Source organism: Myodes glareolus, chromosome X (assembly GCF_982192425.1).
Source record: "Myodes glareolus chromosome X, mMyoGla1.1, whole genome shotgun sequence".
Classification (NCBI taxonomy): Eukaryota; Metazoa; Chordata; class Mammalia; order Rodentia; family Cricetidae; genus Myodes; species Myodes glareolus.
In genome coordinates this window covers 110819207-110834721 of record NC_142053.1, presented here as the reverse complement: position 1 = coordinate 110834721, position 15515 = coordinate 110819207, and the positions used below count along the sequence as shown (strand labels likewise).

At 43.4% G+C, this 15515-nt stretch overlaps 1 protein-coding gene across 2 annotated transcripts in view; it reads right to left on the bottom strand.

Annotated features, from left to right (window-relative positions):
* Positions 1-15515, bottom strand: part of Egfl6 (EGF like domain multiple 6) — a 70920-nt gene that overhangs the window by 9130 nt on the left and 46275 nt on the right. For both annotated transcript variants that reach the window (XM_087902810.1, XM_087902809.1), the window contains exons 6-9: positions 15155-15289; positions 12637-12759; positions 5773-6093; positions 2681-2758 (exon numbers count right to left, since the gene is read on the bottom strand). In XM_087902810.1, coding sequence (XP_087758936.1) covers positions 2681-2758; positions 5773-6093; positions 12637-12759; positions 15155-15289 — 657 coding nt within the window. The remainder of the gene's footprint in view (positions 1-2680; positions 2759-5772; positions 6094-12636; positions 12760-15154; positions 15290-15515) is intronic.

The window sequence follows — 15515 nt, the reverse complement described above, 5'->3', positions numbered from 1 at the left end:
TGAACTCAGGACCTTTGCAAGAGTAGGCAATGCTCTTAACCGCTGAGCTATCTCTCCAGCCCCATGACTGTCCATTTTGCAGAGGCTAGGTTTGGCTTTGCGGTGGGGCAGCATTGACGGGGGACAGGATATCCTATCAGAGGCAGCATGATAGAGATCTTAATGGGAAAGGGGCTCGCTTTTAGAACCTGGAGAGGCGCTCCATTAAGAGAGATGACCTAGCCAGGGTAGGGGAGGCACATATCCCAGCACTCAGGAGGCAGAGGCAGCTGGATCTCAGTGAGTTTGAAGCCAACCGGGTCTGTAGAGTAAGTCCAAGGACAACCAGGACTACACAGACAAACTTGTCTAGAAAAACAAGAACAAACAAACAAAAAAAAACCCCAAAAGAACAAGAAAAAGGGAGGCACCCTAAAGTACAAGAGACACAGCAGCCATGGAAGCATGTGGGTGGGATGTCCAGAGGAGCAGAAGCCTTTATAGAAGCCCCTTTGAGTGCCTGGTGGTGGTGGTGGTGGCACATCTTTGTAATCCCAGAACTCGGGAGTCAGAGGCAGGCAGATCTCTGTGAGTTCAAGGCCAGCCTGGTCTGCAAAGCGAGCTCCCAGACAGCCAGAGCTACACAGAGAAATCCTGTCTCGAAAAATGAGAGGGGGAAGGGAGAGGGAGAGAGACACTCTGGACAAAGGGGCTAGTTGGGCTTTTATGTTTTCCTTAACTGATAGGAAGTTTCATACCATGAAGTCTAATTCAGTGTAGCCTATGTGATAAATAACATGGAAGAGTTAGGTCCTGGGTAAGACTATACTTGATTGACTGTTAGGCCACAACACAGCATGGCATCACAACTCTGACCCAGAGGGAGAGCTACAGGGATATATGTCTGTGAGATCTGGCCTCTTACAGTGCCTGACCTGGCATCTTAATGTGATCAGCTTCTTAAAGGGGCAGAGCCATGACCTAGCTCTAACAAGCAGAGTAGGAACGAGTTGGGAAGAGGAATAGAATCAGTGAGGCAACAGGGATGAAAATGATCAAAATACTTTATAAGCATATATAAAATGTCTTAATGAAACTCATTATGTATAACATATGATAATAAAAACCTTTAAAAATGAGCTACTATTTAAACACCTGTGGTTAGGGGTAAAGGGATTTCCTCCTGGCCTACTATAACCGTCTTTTATCATGGAGGAAAGGATGCTGAGCTAACCTACAGAGTCCTGTAGTCATGATGACACAATAAACAGAACAATACAGTGATGAGTAGGTCTATAGCAGTAGTAATAGAATCACTAAGAGTCCTTAATGGGAGAGGGTCACTGGACTCTCACCTAGGATTCCAGTCATCTGCTCCCTCTTGACCCCCTCCCTTCAGCTGCACATAGTCTTGGGAGACACTAGAACAGATAGGACCTGAAAATAAGGCAGGACTCCATGATGCAGCTTTAGTGACGTCATCATCACCTTTGCTGGAATGGGACTTTGCAGCGATACACTATTTTTCATTCACTCAACACTTCTTTGAAGGAAGCCTCATAAGCTCATTGTTTCACCAGCTTAGACGGGTGGGGAGGATACTTTGGTCTGTTATTAGTGCCACCTCTAGAGAGAATGGATATTTGTTTACTCATTTCTCCCCAGGGAGAGTATCGCACACTGGTTCTACACCCGCGGTGTAGTGAGTTCTCACTTGGTTGCTTACGACTGAAGCAGTAACTTCGGGAAATGAAAGATGATGCCGGAGTGAGCAAGCACAGGCTCTCTAAGCTGTTTTTCTCTCTCTCCCAGGGGCTGGTGCTGTGCTGTGTTCTTGAAGCCCCTCCACCTCATAAGGTAAGTTTATAGAGCTATCTAGTGTTTGTCTCCAGACTGGCTTGTAGGCCAGCTTCAGCTAGATCACACAGGGTGAAGCCGGACTCCCCAGCTCCCAAATCTCTAAGAGTCAGAAATCTCTTTTTTTCTTCTTCTCCAGTTTTACAGAGAAGGCTCTTTCTTCCTTCAAGGTCCCTGTAGCCATGATGCTGTTCTCTCCTGAGTTGAAAGGTCTCTCTCTCTCTCTCTCTCTCTCTCTCTCTCTCGCTTCATGGCCGCATCTAACAAAGGTCTTGCTGAAGGGGTGATCTCATGTCAGCTCCTTTCCTTGAGTCTGCTACTATTTTCAATTATAGGCCACTTAGAAAGAAAGCATTAGTTACTGTGAACAAACGTTCCAGAAAGGAGCCAAACCAAGGGCTACTCCCATGACTGCAGATGTAGATTCAAATTGACTTTTGAGCTATTTTTAGCCCCTTTAATAACCATTCATTGCCAGCCTCCATGTCTGACCTGAGATTCTTGTGACTATCAGGTGAATCCTTCTGCGATGTATTAACTTAGCAGACTCCCAGATACTGTCAACCCCAAAGCTAAAATGTCATTAGATAACGGCTGGGGCCTATAGCAGAGGTCCCCCTACTTGGCTGGAACCTATCGACCTGGTGTTCTCATCATTGCATCTGAAAAATGATTTGATTCGTGACCTTTGTTCTTTACCATTAAAGTCTAGAAAGCTGTTGCTACACTGAAACGTGATGGCTGAGGCACCTGAAATCTCTGTTCCTAGGCTGGGGTTACTCATCATGTCTTCTCTTTGAGATGAGAGCTGGGACTTTTTTCTTATTTTTTTTTAAATCATTACCTTTGTGTTCCAGTTTGGAATTTAGTTCTTTTCTTTGGACGTAGACCAGATCCAAATCCTCTGCTTCATTTACCTTAGCTGATAAAGAATCTTGATTAGTTAAGAAATAACCCAAATCCCCACATACACCAAAGAATGAATTTAGTGGCGGAGTCTAGAAAGTGTTGCCATGGAGTCTGATGGCAAAAACACGGTAGATCACCACCTCCCTACCATTTCTCACCCAGTTTCCTCCCCTGGAATAGTGTTTTCTAGAAGTTCCCTCGAGAGAGTGTGACATTCACACTCTGGACTCACCCTTTCTCACCAGGTTTTGGAAACCCATTTTCTTGAAATTTTCATTAGTAAGGGGGATTGTGTGACTGGTATACTGTTTCTGACCTAGATGAGCCCATTTCTACCTATTCTTTGATTAATTCCGCCTGGTTTTTGTGTATGTGCTCACCAGTCACACAGCCAAAAATACAAGATAAAACGGAACAACCAGAAAGTGGGAAATGGGGGTCTCAGTGTGGTGATTTGGGGTTAACACACAAACTGTCTCCGAGGGGCTGAGACCTATGGTGGACTCTGTACAGCAACCTTTGCAACAAGGATGTAGCAAACAGGTGTATCGGCCACCCGTTTCATGCAGCAAAACCAAGATCTGTTGTAGTGTTTTTGCTGCTTCTGTAATTTTGTATTTTGGCTTAAAATTCCTTTTGACACAAAATCTCATTTTGTAGCCTTTGCTGGCCTGGAACTTGCTATGCAGACCTGCGTAGCCTTAAATGCAGTGAGATATGCCTACCTCTGCCTTCTACATGCTGGGGCCAAAGGTGTACATCAGCAGGCCTGACTATTTTGGCTTTTAAAATCATAAACGTACAACTGTGATAGTCTCTTTTCATACAGTGAGCCTTTGAAAAGTGCCTTCAATAAATAAAAAAAAGTGAGGTGAGAGAGACTCACAAGGCCTCACCAACTTCCTGAGGGTCTATTGGCAGTTAACAGTCACCGGGAGAAGGGAGAAGGAGAGACATTTTCTTTGGTTAGTAAGTTGTTCCTATAATAACCCCTTAATCTTACCTCTGGTGACTGTTGATGTTCCCCCATAGAAGGAGAAGGTGGGTGGGGTGTCCTTGGACCCTCGCCTGAGTTTCCAGCTGCTCCTTCCTACACCTCCCTAACATTTGTATATAATTTTTCTCTAACTGCGGTCCTGTGGTCTTGATAAAGTATCCAGGTTGTGGATGGATAATTGATGGAGTACTCCATCTATGCGTTATGGGGAAGTTGTCATCTTGCGGAGATAAGACTGAATGGTGGTGTGGCTGCTTTGAGGTCACTCACTCCTGTAAGCAGCCCATCACTCACGCTTAGGAAGTAAGCCCAACAGACTCATTGGGTGCCCAGGATAGACTGTAGTCCAATCATCCCTTGTGCTATTGTTGGGGTCTTATAAGGAGGGGTAGAGAGGGGGTGTTTATATCTCCCTGAGAAGAAACTCAAATGCACAGCAGGTTACAAAAAAAAAGATATGAGAATAAGAAGGAGACTAGTTGGGAAGAAGGAGGGGATCAGCAGGAGTGAAAATGGAAAATAGGACAAGAGAGCATAATATGACAAAAATGTATTCTATACATGTATGAAATTTCATTTGTATAATTCCTGTAGGCTCAGAAAATCCTTTTTTTTTTAGACAAGGTTTTTCTTTTTTTTCTTCTTCTTCTTCTTTTTTTTTTTTTTTTTGAATAGCACTGGCTGTCCTGGAACTCACTCTGTAGACCAGGGTGTTCTCAATCTCAGAGATCCACCTTACCACTGCCTCTTCACCACCATGGGCATCATAAAAACTTTTCAGATGCTGGGTAAGATGGCACACATCTTTAATCCCAGTACTTAGAAACAGAGGTAGGCAGATATCTGAGTGCAAGGCCAGCCTAGTCTACATAGTGAATTTCAGGCCAGCCAAGACTACATAGAGAGACCCTGTCTCAAAGAAAAAAATAAAACTTTTTAAAAAAAGAAGTAAAGAGAGAGTGTTTGGGAGATCTGGTGATGAAGGTCTCTGATTTGGTGGGTAAAAGGTATCCTGCATGAAAAGTGGCAGCCACACAGCTATGCTTTCTGGGTGGTGGCAGGGAGGGGCTGTGCCAGACAGGAAGCACCCAAGTAAGGGAATAGGACAGGACTTACCCTCCTGTTTTCCAGGGCAGTAGCTCCCGTTTAACACCCGTGGAAAAATTCTCTAGATCTTACATAGCCCTTGTTTCTGAGCATTTGAGGGCCAAAATCTTCTCTTTTTTTTCTAGTTTAAAACATTTAATCACGTGTTCTTCTTCATATGCTGATCCTAACCCCTAATGTATATATGTCTATATGTGTATATATGTATATATATGTATGTATATATGTCAACAGATGTAAGTATGGGTATAGTATATTATTTAGAAATAAGACCAAGAAAGGGTAATATTAGGTGGTGAGAAGGACAGAATACAGGCAAAATTACACATGAGTCATGAAAGAGAGGATATAAAGTTATTTTTTTCAAGTTTTAACTTTGTTCATTTTTTTCTTTTTTTGTGGCGGTTATGTGCATAAGGATGTAATTGGTAGTGAAACCCCAAGTGCTGCTCCACGGCTTCAGAATGGCCATAAGTGTATAGAGTTTGGGACTACATGAATGCTTGAGTGCCCTCCTCAAAATTGCTGTGTGATGTTTTTATTTATGAGGTAATAAAGTGATTATATTAAACATGTTTTTTTTTAAATAAAAAGTTTGGATGTTCCAGACTCGGTATACAGAAAGGAAGCTAAACCATCTTTCTTTAAGGCGGGAATTGTTTACTCTTGCTTGTTGATTTGTCATGAGGAATTACGTTTGTTTTTGTAAAATGCAAGAATAACAGAAGCAGCCGGGCAGTGGTGGCGCACGCCTTTAATCCCAGCACTCGAGAGACAGAGGCAGGAGGATCTCTGTGAGTTTGAGGCCAGCCTGGTCTACAAGAGCTAGTTCCAGGATATGCTCCAAAGCTCCAAAGCTTCAGAGAAACCCTGTCTCGAAAAACCAAAAAAAAAAAAAAAAGAATAACAAAAGCAATACTTACAAAACACATCTCCTCGAAGGCTTCGCTCCTGTTCTACCTCGTTCTTTAGGATTTTGTCTCTTTTTTCTTCCTCAAGCCCCTGTCTCTTTCTCTCTTCCTTCCTATTTTGTTCTCCATCAGAATTCCCGCTCCTGGAAATGCTCTCTTCAGAGCTGAAAGGCAAGTTAACCTTAGGGGTGCGTGTACTGGTGGGTCTTGGGGTGACATTTTTCAGCTTCACCTTTTTCTTCATATTGTGCTTGTGAGCCAGTAACTTCTTGATTCGATCTTTGATGGTCCCAGGTCCTCTGAGGATTTCTTTCACAGAATTTTCAGGAATAACTAAACCAAAAAGGAAGACAGGAGACTTCACATTTGATTGAGCTCATTCTTGAACAATCAGCCATTTTAGAAGTGTCAAAGTGCTTCTAGAATCAGCCCCAAATAAGACCTCTACAACACCCGCTCCAAGTCTCAGGGAGCATCACGGAAGAGGGGATGGATGCTGTGAAGCACTGTCCTCTGGACATGACATGGCTATTGCACTTACAAACTCACAGTAGCTATGGTAACCTGAACAAGATGGAGCTTATCAATATTCCATTACAGATGGAGGAGGGGCTATGAAGCCCCATCTTCTCTGAAGTGGTGTTGGCAGTTGATGGTTAATGGAGGAGTGCGTGTCATTTTTTTCAGTGGCTTAGATATTGGTAAACTGCCCATGCTTCAGTAACTACCTCCATGCCATGCTCACGCAAGCACCTCTAATTAGTTAAACTCAGTCGGCCGCCACCCTTCCCCTAAGAAAAAAACAAAGCAACGACAACAACAGACTGAAACTAGGAGGGGGACTTCAGATAAAGGGGTTCATCAGGAATGGGATGAGAGGCTATGGGGGCGGTGGCAGTGTCAAAAATGACTAAAATCTATTGGGCACATATATGAAATTGTCAAAGAATAAAGAAAATCAATTTAAAAATTATCAGGCTTGATAGCCATCATTGCTGGGCCACTTGTAGCAGTACTTCCCGTGTCCCTGGCAACATAGAAAAGCACTGATAGACAAAAGAAGGGGTAAGGGTCAGAACTGCCTGTCTTTAAAATTTGAAATATCAAATGAAAAGAGAGAGAGTATTGAAATTGCCCTCTTTGTTCAAAATTAAAATGCTATATGAAAAGAAGGAAGGACGGTGGACAGAGCAGACGATGGGTCTTTGTTGAGACCCATCAACAGAAGGCTGTGTTTTCCCCTGGTAAAGCATGACTTTTAAAAGGTTTTTTTTTTTAATGTTTGTCTTTTATATTTTTCTTTCTTTATTTTTTTGTTTCTTTCTTTAATTCTTTTTGATCTACTCTGCTACATGACTTTTGGCTACAGAATGGGGTCTGACCGGTTCTGGGTGGAGTCACGACTTTCTAAATAGTCACGACTTTCTAAATCGGCAGAAAGATTCCAAGATTCTTACCCGCCAGGAGGCTTTCTGATAAAGAACAAAGATACATTCTTGTCCCCTCTCTTAAGAGTTACTTCAAAAGGGGCCTTCTGATCAGCTGGAGAGGAAAACACCCCTCAGAAAGGCAGTCTAGTCCAGAGACTGTGCTACTTATTTTTGGGTGAGCATACATAATAACTGGTTTTCTTTTTTTTCTTTTTCCTTTCCTTTCCTTTCCTTTCCTTTCCTTTCCTTTCCTTTCCTTTCCTTTCCTTTCCTTTCCTTTCCTTTCCTTTCCTTTCCTTTCCTTTCCTTTCCTTTCCTTTCCTTTCCTTTCTTCTTCTTCTTCTTCTTCTTCTTCTTCTTCTTCTTCTTCTTCTTCTTCTTCTTCTTCTTCTTCTTCTTCTTCTTCTTTTTTCTGAGTCAGAGTTTTTTGTATAGCCTTGACTGTACTGGAACTAGCTTTGAAGATCTGGTTGGCCTCGAACTCACAGAGATTCTCCTGCCTCTGTCGAGTCCTGGGATTAAAGGTGTGTGCCACCACTGCCCAGCTAATAATGGGTTTTCATTATGGCGTTTTCACACTGTCCCAGAGACTTTAAAAAATAATAGCACATACTGGAGAGATGGCTCAGCCACAAAAGGCTAGGCTCACAACCAAAAAGCACACATTTCACTTTAACATGCTGGCCAACCCAATTGGTCCTTTAACACATTGTCCACTCTGACCCTGTGAAAGCGTTTTCCTCCTCGACTGCCCTTTTGGCCATTGCCCACTCTTAGCCCTGGTAGTGCCCCATGTTATTCTGAGCTGTACCCCAGCTGTCTTCTACACTACACTGTGTGTCTTACCTGAATACTTTCAGGGGCAATGATAAAGACCAGGGAGCCAAGAGAAAGGCCAGAGCTAGACTTGGGTCATGGGGAAATGCTAGTGTAAAAGAACTCAGAGGCAGAAAAGGGCTGCTTAGGTGGATACTGTAGATGGGTGAATTAGTGACTTCCCCGGGGGCGCTTGGTTAGCTAGCAGCAGAGTCAGGACCTGAGAGCAAAGCACAAGGATACCTTCTATTTTCTACCAGGCCCGTGATGGGCTTATTCATATTTTAAGGCTAGCAGTTATTTTTCTCTAGACTGTCTCACATTCCTTGAGATCTGTGATTCAATGATACATGTCCCTGTTCTACGAAGAAATCAAACTGATGTTAAAAAATAAGTGATTAGTGTGTTTTTAAAAAATTAAGTTTTGAAATATCTCTTGGTGTGTGTGATGTTCAAGTGTGTGTGTGTGTGTGTGTGTGTGTGTATCTGTATGTGTGTTCACATGTATGAATGTGGGCATAAGCATGCTACGACGTGTGTGGAGGTTATAGTAGAACATCAGGAGCCTTTCCTCTTCTTCCACCTTGTTTGAGACAGGGTCTCTTCTTGTTTGCCCCTGCATATGCCGGGCTAGCTGGCCTGAGAGTTTCTGGTAAGTGTCCTGTCCTCAGTTTCCTAGCTTACCATAGTACAGATATGGGCCTACTATTTCTAACTTTAATGAGAGTTCTGGGGATCTGAACTCAGGTCCTCATGCTTGTATGCCAAGCATTTTACCCACTGACTTGTCTTTTCAGCTCATGAATGATTAAAGGAACATATCAGGGCCAGCAAGGTGGCTCTGTGGGTAACAGCTCTTGCCTCACAAGCTTGGCAACCCGACTTTAATCCCCAGACCCCACACAAATGCAAATGAAGGGAACCGACTCCACAAGATTGTTCTCTGACTACCACACTTGCATCAGGGCATGCTCACCCTGTGCCACATTTTATGTGCATACAAACAATAAACAGAAATTTAAAACTTAAAAATACTAATCTTTAAACCAGGTCTGAGAATGTAGCTCACTTGGGAGCATACTTGCTTAGCATGTGTAAAGTCTTGGCTTTGCTCCCCAGCACTGAATGAACTGGATGTGTTGGCGCATGTCTGTAATCCAAACAGGAGGTTCGGAAGTTCAATATGATCCTCAGCTACACAAAAAGTTTATGGTTGACTGGGAATAAGAGAGATTCTGTTCCAAATATACAAATTGGAACAAACAAAAACACTCAAAGATACCATGAAAAATAATCAAACGTATTTTCAAGTATTATATTCTGGGATATGGTTAGCACTATATGTGGACATTTGTTTGTACTTTATTATTTCATTTAGTATTAAACATTATTAAGGGATAAATGCTACTATACCTATTTTTGCACATGTGGAAACTGAGCCATTGGCAGTTAAATACTTGTTCTCAATCCACAGGTATGAGGTCAAGGCGCTAGGAGTCAAGCTAAAGTAATCTTATTCCGAAAGCTGTGCACATGGATGCTAAAAAATAGAAGTTTATTTGACACAAGAAATGTTTGTGTTGATTTATAATTTTAATGCACTTGGCTACAGTACAGAAAACAGGGGCTGCAAACAACTCCATACAATTGTGCCCCCTAGTTAAGCTGGCTTGTGCTCTCCCCCCCCCCCTCCCACTCCTTCTCCCTCTTTCAGATAGGACCTCACATAGTCCAGGGTGATCTCAAACCCACCATGTAGCCAAGGATAGCCTGACTGTTTAATTATGCAGCTATTTCCCCAGTGCTGGGATCACAGGTGTGCACTACTATGTCTAGTTTATGGAGTACTGGGGATGGAACTCAGAGCATTAGGCATGCTAGGCAAGCACTCTACCCCAACTGAGCTACATCCATGGCCCCTCTAGGCAGTTATTTCTAATTCTTCAATTCTTAGCTATGGAAGTTAGGAGATAGTCATGTAGAGGTGAATCGCCCTTTTAAAGAAACACGTATTTTCTTGGGGCTCCTGTTTTTCTGCAAGGCACTTTTGCAATTATCTTTATACAGTTTCATGGTACAGCATCTTGCCCTCAACAGGGGGTTGATATGACGCTAACAACAATACTAACCACAGCCAACTTTACTGAGCATCTATTGTGTGGCCAGCCCTGATGAAGCTTTCTCCAATACGCCACCTCATTTCAACCCCAAGATGAGCTTCTCAGAAATGTATTAGTCTTAGTTTGAGCTACCTTCGGCACATCCCCAAAGAAGGATTTGGGTAGAGGTGGTTTATCTGGGATTCCAGAATGCACAGTAGGGGAAGGAGGACAGTGAGTCAAAGAAGGTGAGGGGAGACACAAGATGGTGTCACAATGGGCAGGTCATCACTGTGGGCAATGAACTCAGTCTGGCTAGGGAAATCTGGGAGCCTGTGCAGCATTACTGCTCAGGATTGCCTCACACTATGAAAGGGGAAAGATGGGCATTTCCTTGAAGACTCCAAGCCCTCCACTGCCTGAGGGGGTTCCCTGGAGACATTGATTTCCCATCTCTAGCTGCACCTGCAGCTTTATAGACAATAATCTAAGGTTTCAGGGCATGGAGAATCTGCTGCTCTGCATCTAGAATCTAGGAATATGCATGGTCTATTTTGCCTTCTCGAGTTGAAGAACTCCTAGGTACTGTGAACTGGCCCATTACAGGCACCTACCACAAGAACTATCATGAGTTCTATTTGGGGTCCAATTCTTTTTTTTCCCCATGAGTATGTGCATGAGGTATCTGTGAATGTGTGTATGTATGTGTGTGTATGTATGCATGTTGGGTACCCATGGAGGCTAGAGATCAATATCAGGTGTTCAATTGCTGTCCATCTTATATATTGAGGGCTAGTTTCTCAGCTGAACCTAGAGCTCACTAATTCAGCTTGTATGGCTAGCCAGTTTGCCCTGGGGATCTTCTGTCTCCACTTCCCAAGCACTGGGATCAGAGGCTGGCCACCATGCCGTCACAATATTATCAGGATGTTGGGGATCTGCACACAAGTCATTATGATTGAGAGGAAACTACTTGACCCATTAAGTCATTTCCATACCAGCCTGGTGTCTAATACTTTGTTCTGGGACTCAAGGGCCAGGCTTTCTCAAATGCCCCCTGGACACGAATCCATGCCCATGTCATTACTACTCTGTGAGGTTCCCTGCTCCACTGTCTGTTCAGCTTGATGAGAGACTATGATTTCTTCCCATTGGTCCCTGTCTTCTGTGGAGGGGCCACTTTTGTTTCACGTTTCTTAAAAAAATTTCCAGGCACAATTTATGCTTCTCATCATTATTTTTCTTCAAAATAAACGCTGCCCAGTTCTTTTGGCAGTTCTTCATGAAATCTGATATCTAAACCCAGTCACAGCCCAGCTGGATACCAGAACCTTTTATGTGTGTGCTGTTGAATATCCGTCATGGCACATAGTGTTTAGTCTTGCACAATCTAGAAGATATTCGAGGTGTCATTGGGAGTCTTGGCTGGGTGGGGCCGCGAGGTGTGAGGCAGGCCAGCATATGATTTACGGATATACTTATGAGACTTATACTGAAGAGCATAGGAGATACTAGAGACAGGGCATAAAAAATGTCTATAGCAGGCGTGGCAACATATGCCTATAGTCTCAGGACTCAGGAAGCCAAGGCAGGATGGTAGTTAGTTCAAGGCTAGCCTGGACTACATACTGAGTATCAGGCAGTCAAAACTACATTGCAAGGCCTTATTTCAAAACAAATAAGCAAAAAAGTAAACAAATAAACAAGGCCAGTGAAGTGGCTCAGCTCATTAGAGGCTCTTGATGCCCAATCCTGGGTTGATCTCCAGAGTGCACAAAAAGGTGGTTGGAGAGAGCTGACTCCAGAAAGTTTCCCCTGACCTCCACAGGCATGCTGTGGTATGTATGCATGCTCCCACAAACACCATGCACATGCATGTGCGCGCGCGAGCACACACACACACACACACACACACACACACACACACACACACACGCACACGAACATAGCCTTTAGGATGATAAGAAGAACTGATGTCTACCACATCCGAGTTTGTCTTGTTTGCCTTTCTGAAAAAAATCCTGACGAAAGTATGTTGTGACCAGAAAAATAAGCTGTATTGCCTTTGTTTGTTTGTGTGTGTGTGTGTGTGTGTGTGTGTGTGTGTGTGTGTTTTCCTCCTAGGATTTGTTTTTGAAACAGGGTCTCCTGTGTCCCAGTCTGGGCTCAAAATCATTAGTATTAGAGGATGACCTTGAATGTTTGAATGTTTGAGTCTCCTGCCTTCACCTCTGGCACGAGCTGGGATTACCACGCCTAGTTTATTCAGTCCTGGGGGCAAGGCTTTGTAAGTGTTAGGCACTCTGCTAACTGAGCTACATCCCAGCCCTGGATCTTTCAGTTTTGTCTATAACTTTTGTGAGTCTCAGGAATACAGCCCAACTAGGAAAAGGCACAAGGGTGATTGATACACACACACACACACACACACACACACACACACACACACGCACACACACACGGGGGGGGTATCTGGAAAGAATGCTTTTGGGGGGCCAGATAGGAAAGTGCCACGACCAAATGCTACTTACCAGAGCACTGAAGTCCATTGCCCCTATATCCGTGCTTGCATTTGCACTTGAAGGATCCTAGAGTATTGAGGCAGTTGGCATGGAGGCTGCACACATGGGTATTCAGAGCACACTCATTTATATCTGAAAAGGGGAACATTCCAGTGAACAACTTTCTGATAAAAAGGGCTTGCTCAAAGAGTAGCCTTTTCACTTGAGCAACTTCAAGACCAACCACTCAACACCTCAGCAAACTAAGTGCGGCCTGAGAGTGAAGAGGTGTTCAAAACCAGAGGCTTTTTGGCCCAGAGCCCTGCCTTTGCCTGGCGCCTGTCTGGTATGTAGGGAAGGTGCGTGCAACTCACCTCCCCTGAGCAACTTCACGGCCTGCTTATTATTAATGCTATTGAAATCTGCTAAGATGTTTGCAGTTTCTCCTTAACATCTTCATCTATGTAATCTGGAACTGAATAACACTATCAGAAAACAATTGCTAGATTTTGGACGGCTTTGCTTTTTATCCTTGTAATCGGAAAACTAAGTAATGATACCAGAAAATGAATTCTAATTTTGGATGGCCTTGAAACTCCTCATAAACAAAATACAGGATCAGCCAGGAACCTCTGACATCACCTGAATTCATGGGCATGGGCATTTTGTTGAGAAGCCACAAGGGGAAAGGGTCAGGCTGGTTTGAGCTCGTCTGTTGGATTCAGAGGTGGAAAATTGGCCAGATTCCACCCAGGTGGCAGCTGCAAGTGCTCTACTCTGTACCCCATGTCCTGCCTATGCTTTTGTAGATGTAAGCATACAAAACAGGGTTTTGTTTTGAACTCAGTCATAAAAGGAGCGCTGATGCTCATCTTAAGCGCTTGTAGCACATCCGAGATTTGCTTCCCTGTGCAGCTATGTGGATTCCCAACTTATTGTGTGGGGAATGTCCTTGCAGTGTCAGGGAACTGGGGAATACTGTACCACTGTCATTGGACTGCACGACTGGTTGGGTCAACAGGAGAGGGTGAGGGAAATTTGAGCGGATAACCACGGAGGCCTCCCAAAATGCTTCAAAAACCAGCAATGGGGTGTTGCCCCAACATGAAGGTACAAGACATGTCCCAAGAAGCCCTAAACACAGGATTTAAATAATCACATTTTCTCCACTGGTTAGCTTTCCATGTCATGTGCATACCGTTGTCACCCATGTTATGTGAATAGAGAGCTAGAGGTAACCCAAATTTCTCTTCACTGTAGGACAATATATTAAGAGCAATTGCTGTGGGATATTTGTACATTGTGTGAAGATGTATTGCTGGGATTGGTGTAATAAAAACCTGAACAACCAATTCTAGGCAGGAGGAAGAGGTGGGAGTTCCAGCCAGAGAGAGCTCTGGGAAGAAGAAAGATGGAGTCGCCAGCCAGACACAGAGAGGAAACAGGAGGTACAAGACTGAAGGGAGGTAATGTCACGTGGCAGAATGTAGATTAATACAAATGGGTTAATTTAAGTTATAAGAGCTAGCTGAAACAAGCCTAAGCTAAAGGCCAACTTTTCATAATTAATAATAAGTTTCCATGTTATTTGGGAGCAGGTGGCCAACAAAAAGGCTCTACAGGCAATGGGTATACAAGACCTCACAAACTCTCGAGGCTTGGGATCCCTTCCCTAAGAGTTAAAAATGTTTGACTTCATACAGATGAGACTAATCATTGACTAAAAGCAGTGTTAGCAGAGACTGAGTTTATTTGACACTTGAGCTATGGAAAGGCCCAAAGAAGAGGAAAGAACATGGGCCTTTTCATAGAATTTTCCTTTTAAATAATTGATGTGTGTGCGCGCGTGTGTGTGCAAATGTGTGTGCGGCTGATGAGGGCATTGAGTGTCCTCTTCTATGATTATCCACTTTTCTTTTTGAGGCAGAGTCTCTCCCTAAGGCTCCTGTATTTCTTTGGTAGGCCGGAGCCAGCAGACCCCAGTGATCCACTTGTCCCTGTTTCCTAGACCTGTGATTCAGGTGTTTTCTGGGAGAGTTGGCTTGTTAGGCGGTTGCTGGGACCCAAACTCAGGTCCTTGTGTTTGTAGATCAAATACTCATAACTACTGACTGAACTCTCCGGTCACCGTCATACATTTGTCTAAAGTCATTCCAATGGAAAACATTAGGAACAAACCCCTCAGGTCTTCTTAATCTTACAGCAAATATAAATATGTATTGCTCCCATTCTTGGATGTATAATTGGAAACAGAGCAAATATAAACTAATTGAAAACTTACAAAATTATAAAAAAAGATCTCACAGGTATCATCTCAAGATATTTGCCTCCATAATAATTATATTCATTAGTTTAAGTCACTATGGACCTGGCTTCATAATTAATTTCACTGGGGTTACCTAAATGGTACAAACTTAATATCAAGGTTTTTTTTTTTTTTTGTGTGTTGTCTAGCTGGCCAGTATAGTAGATTGAATGGAGATTAAAAAAAATAGCTATAGCGAAAGCCTGTGGGCTTGGAGGCAAGGGAAAAAAGTCACTATCTTACCTACGCAATCATACCGGCGACTGACATATTTCAATTCAAACCCAGTGTGACATTTGCAGTAGTAGCTTCCAAACGTGTTCACACATCTTCGATTGGAAGGGCAGACCGCTTTCCTGGAAGCGCATTCATCGATATCTAAGGTATCGGAGTAGAAGCTGTCAGTGACTGCAGGCAGAGGACTCCAACGCATGCGCATGTACTCACCTTAACCCCCAGCATGCAATGCTCAAGCACATGCAACCTCCTGGCCTAGAAAACTGATTATCTGGTGCCCATGTCACTTCTTCAGGAAGTATTCTAGATTTTTATCAGGCACATGCACAATACAGGTTCACATCACTGTGCCTGTCTCTCCTTGGAG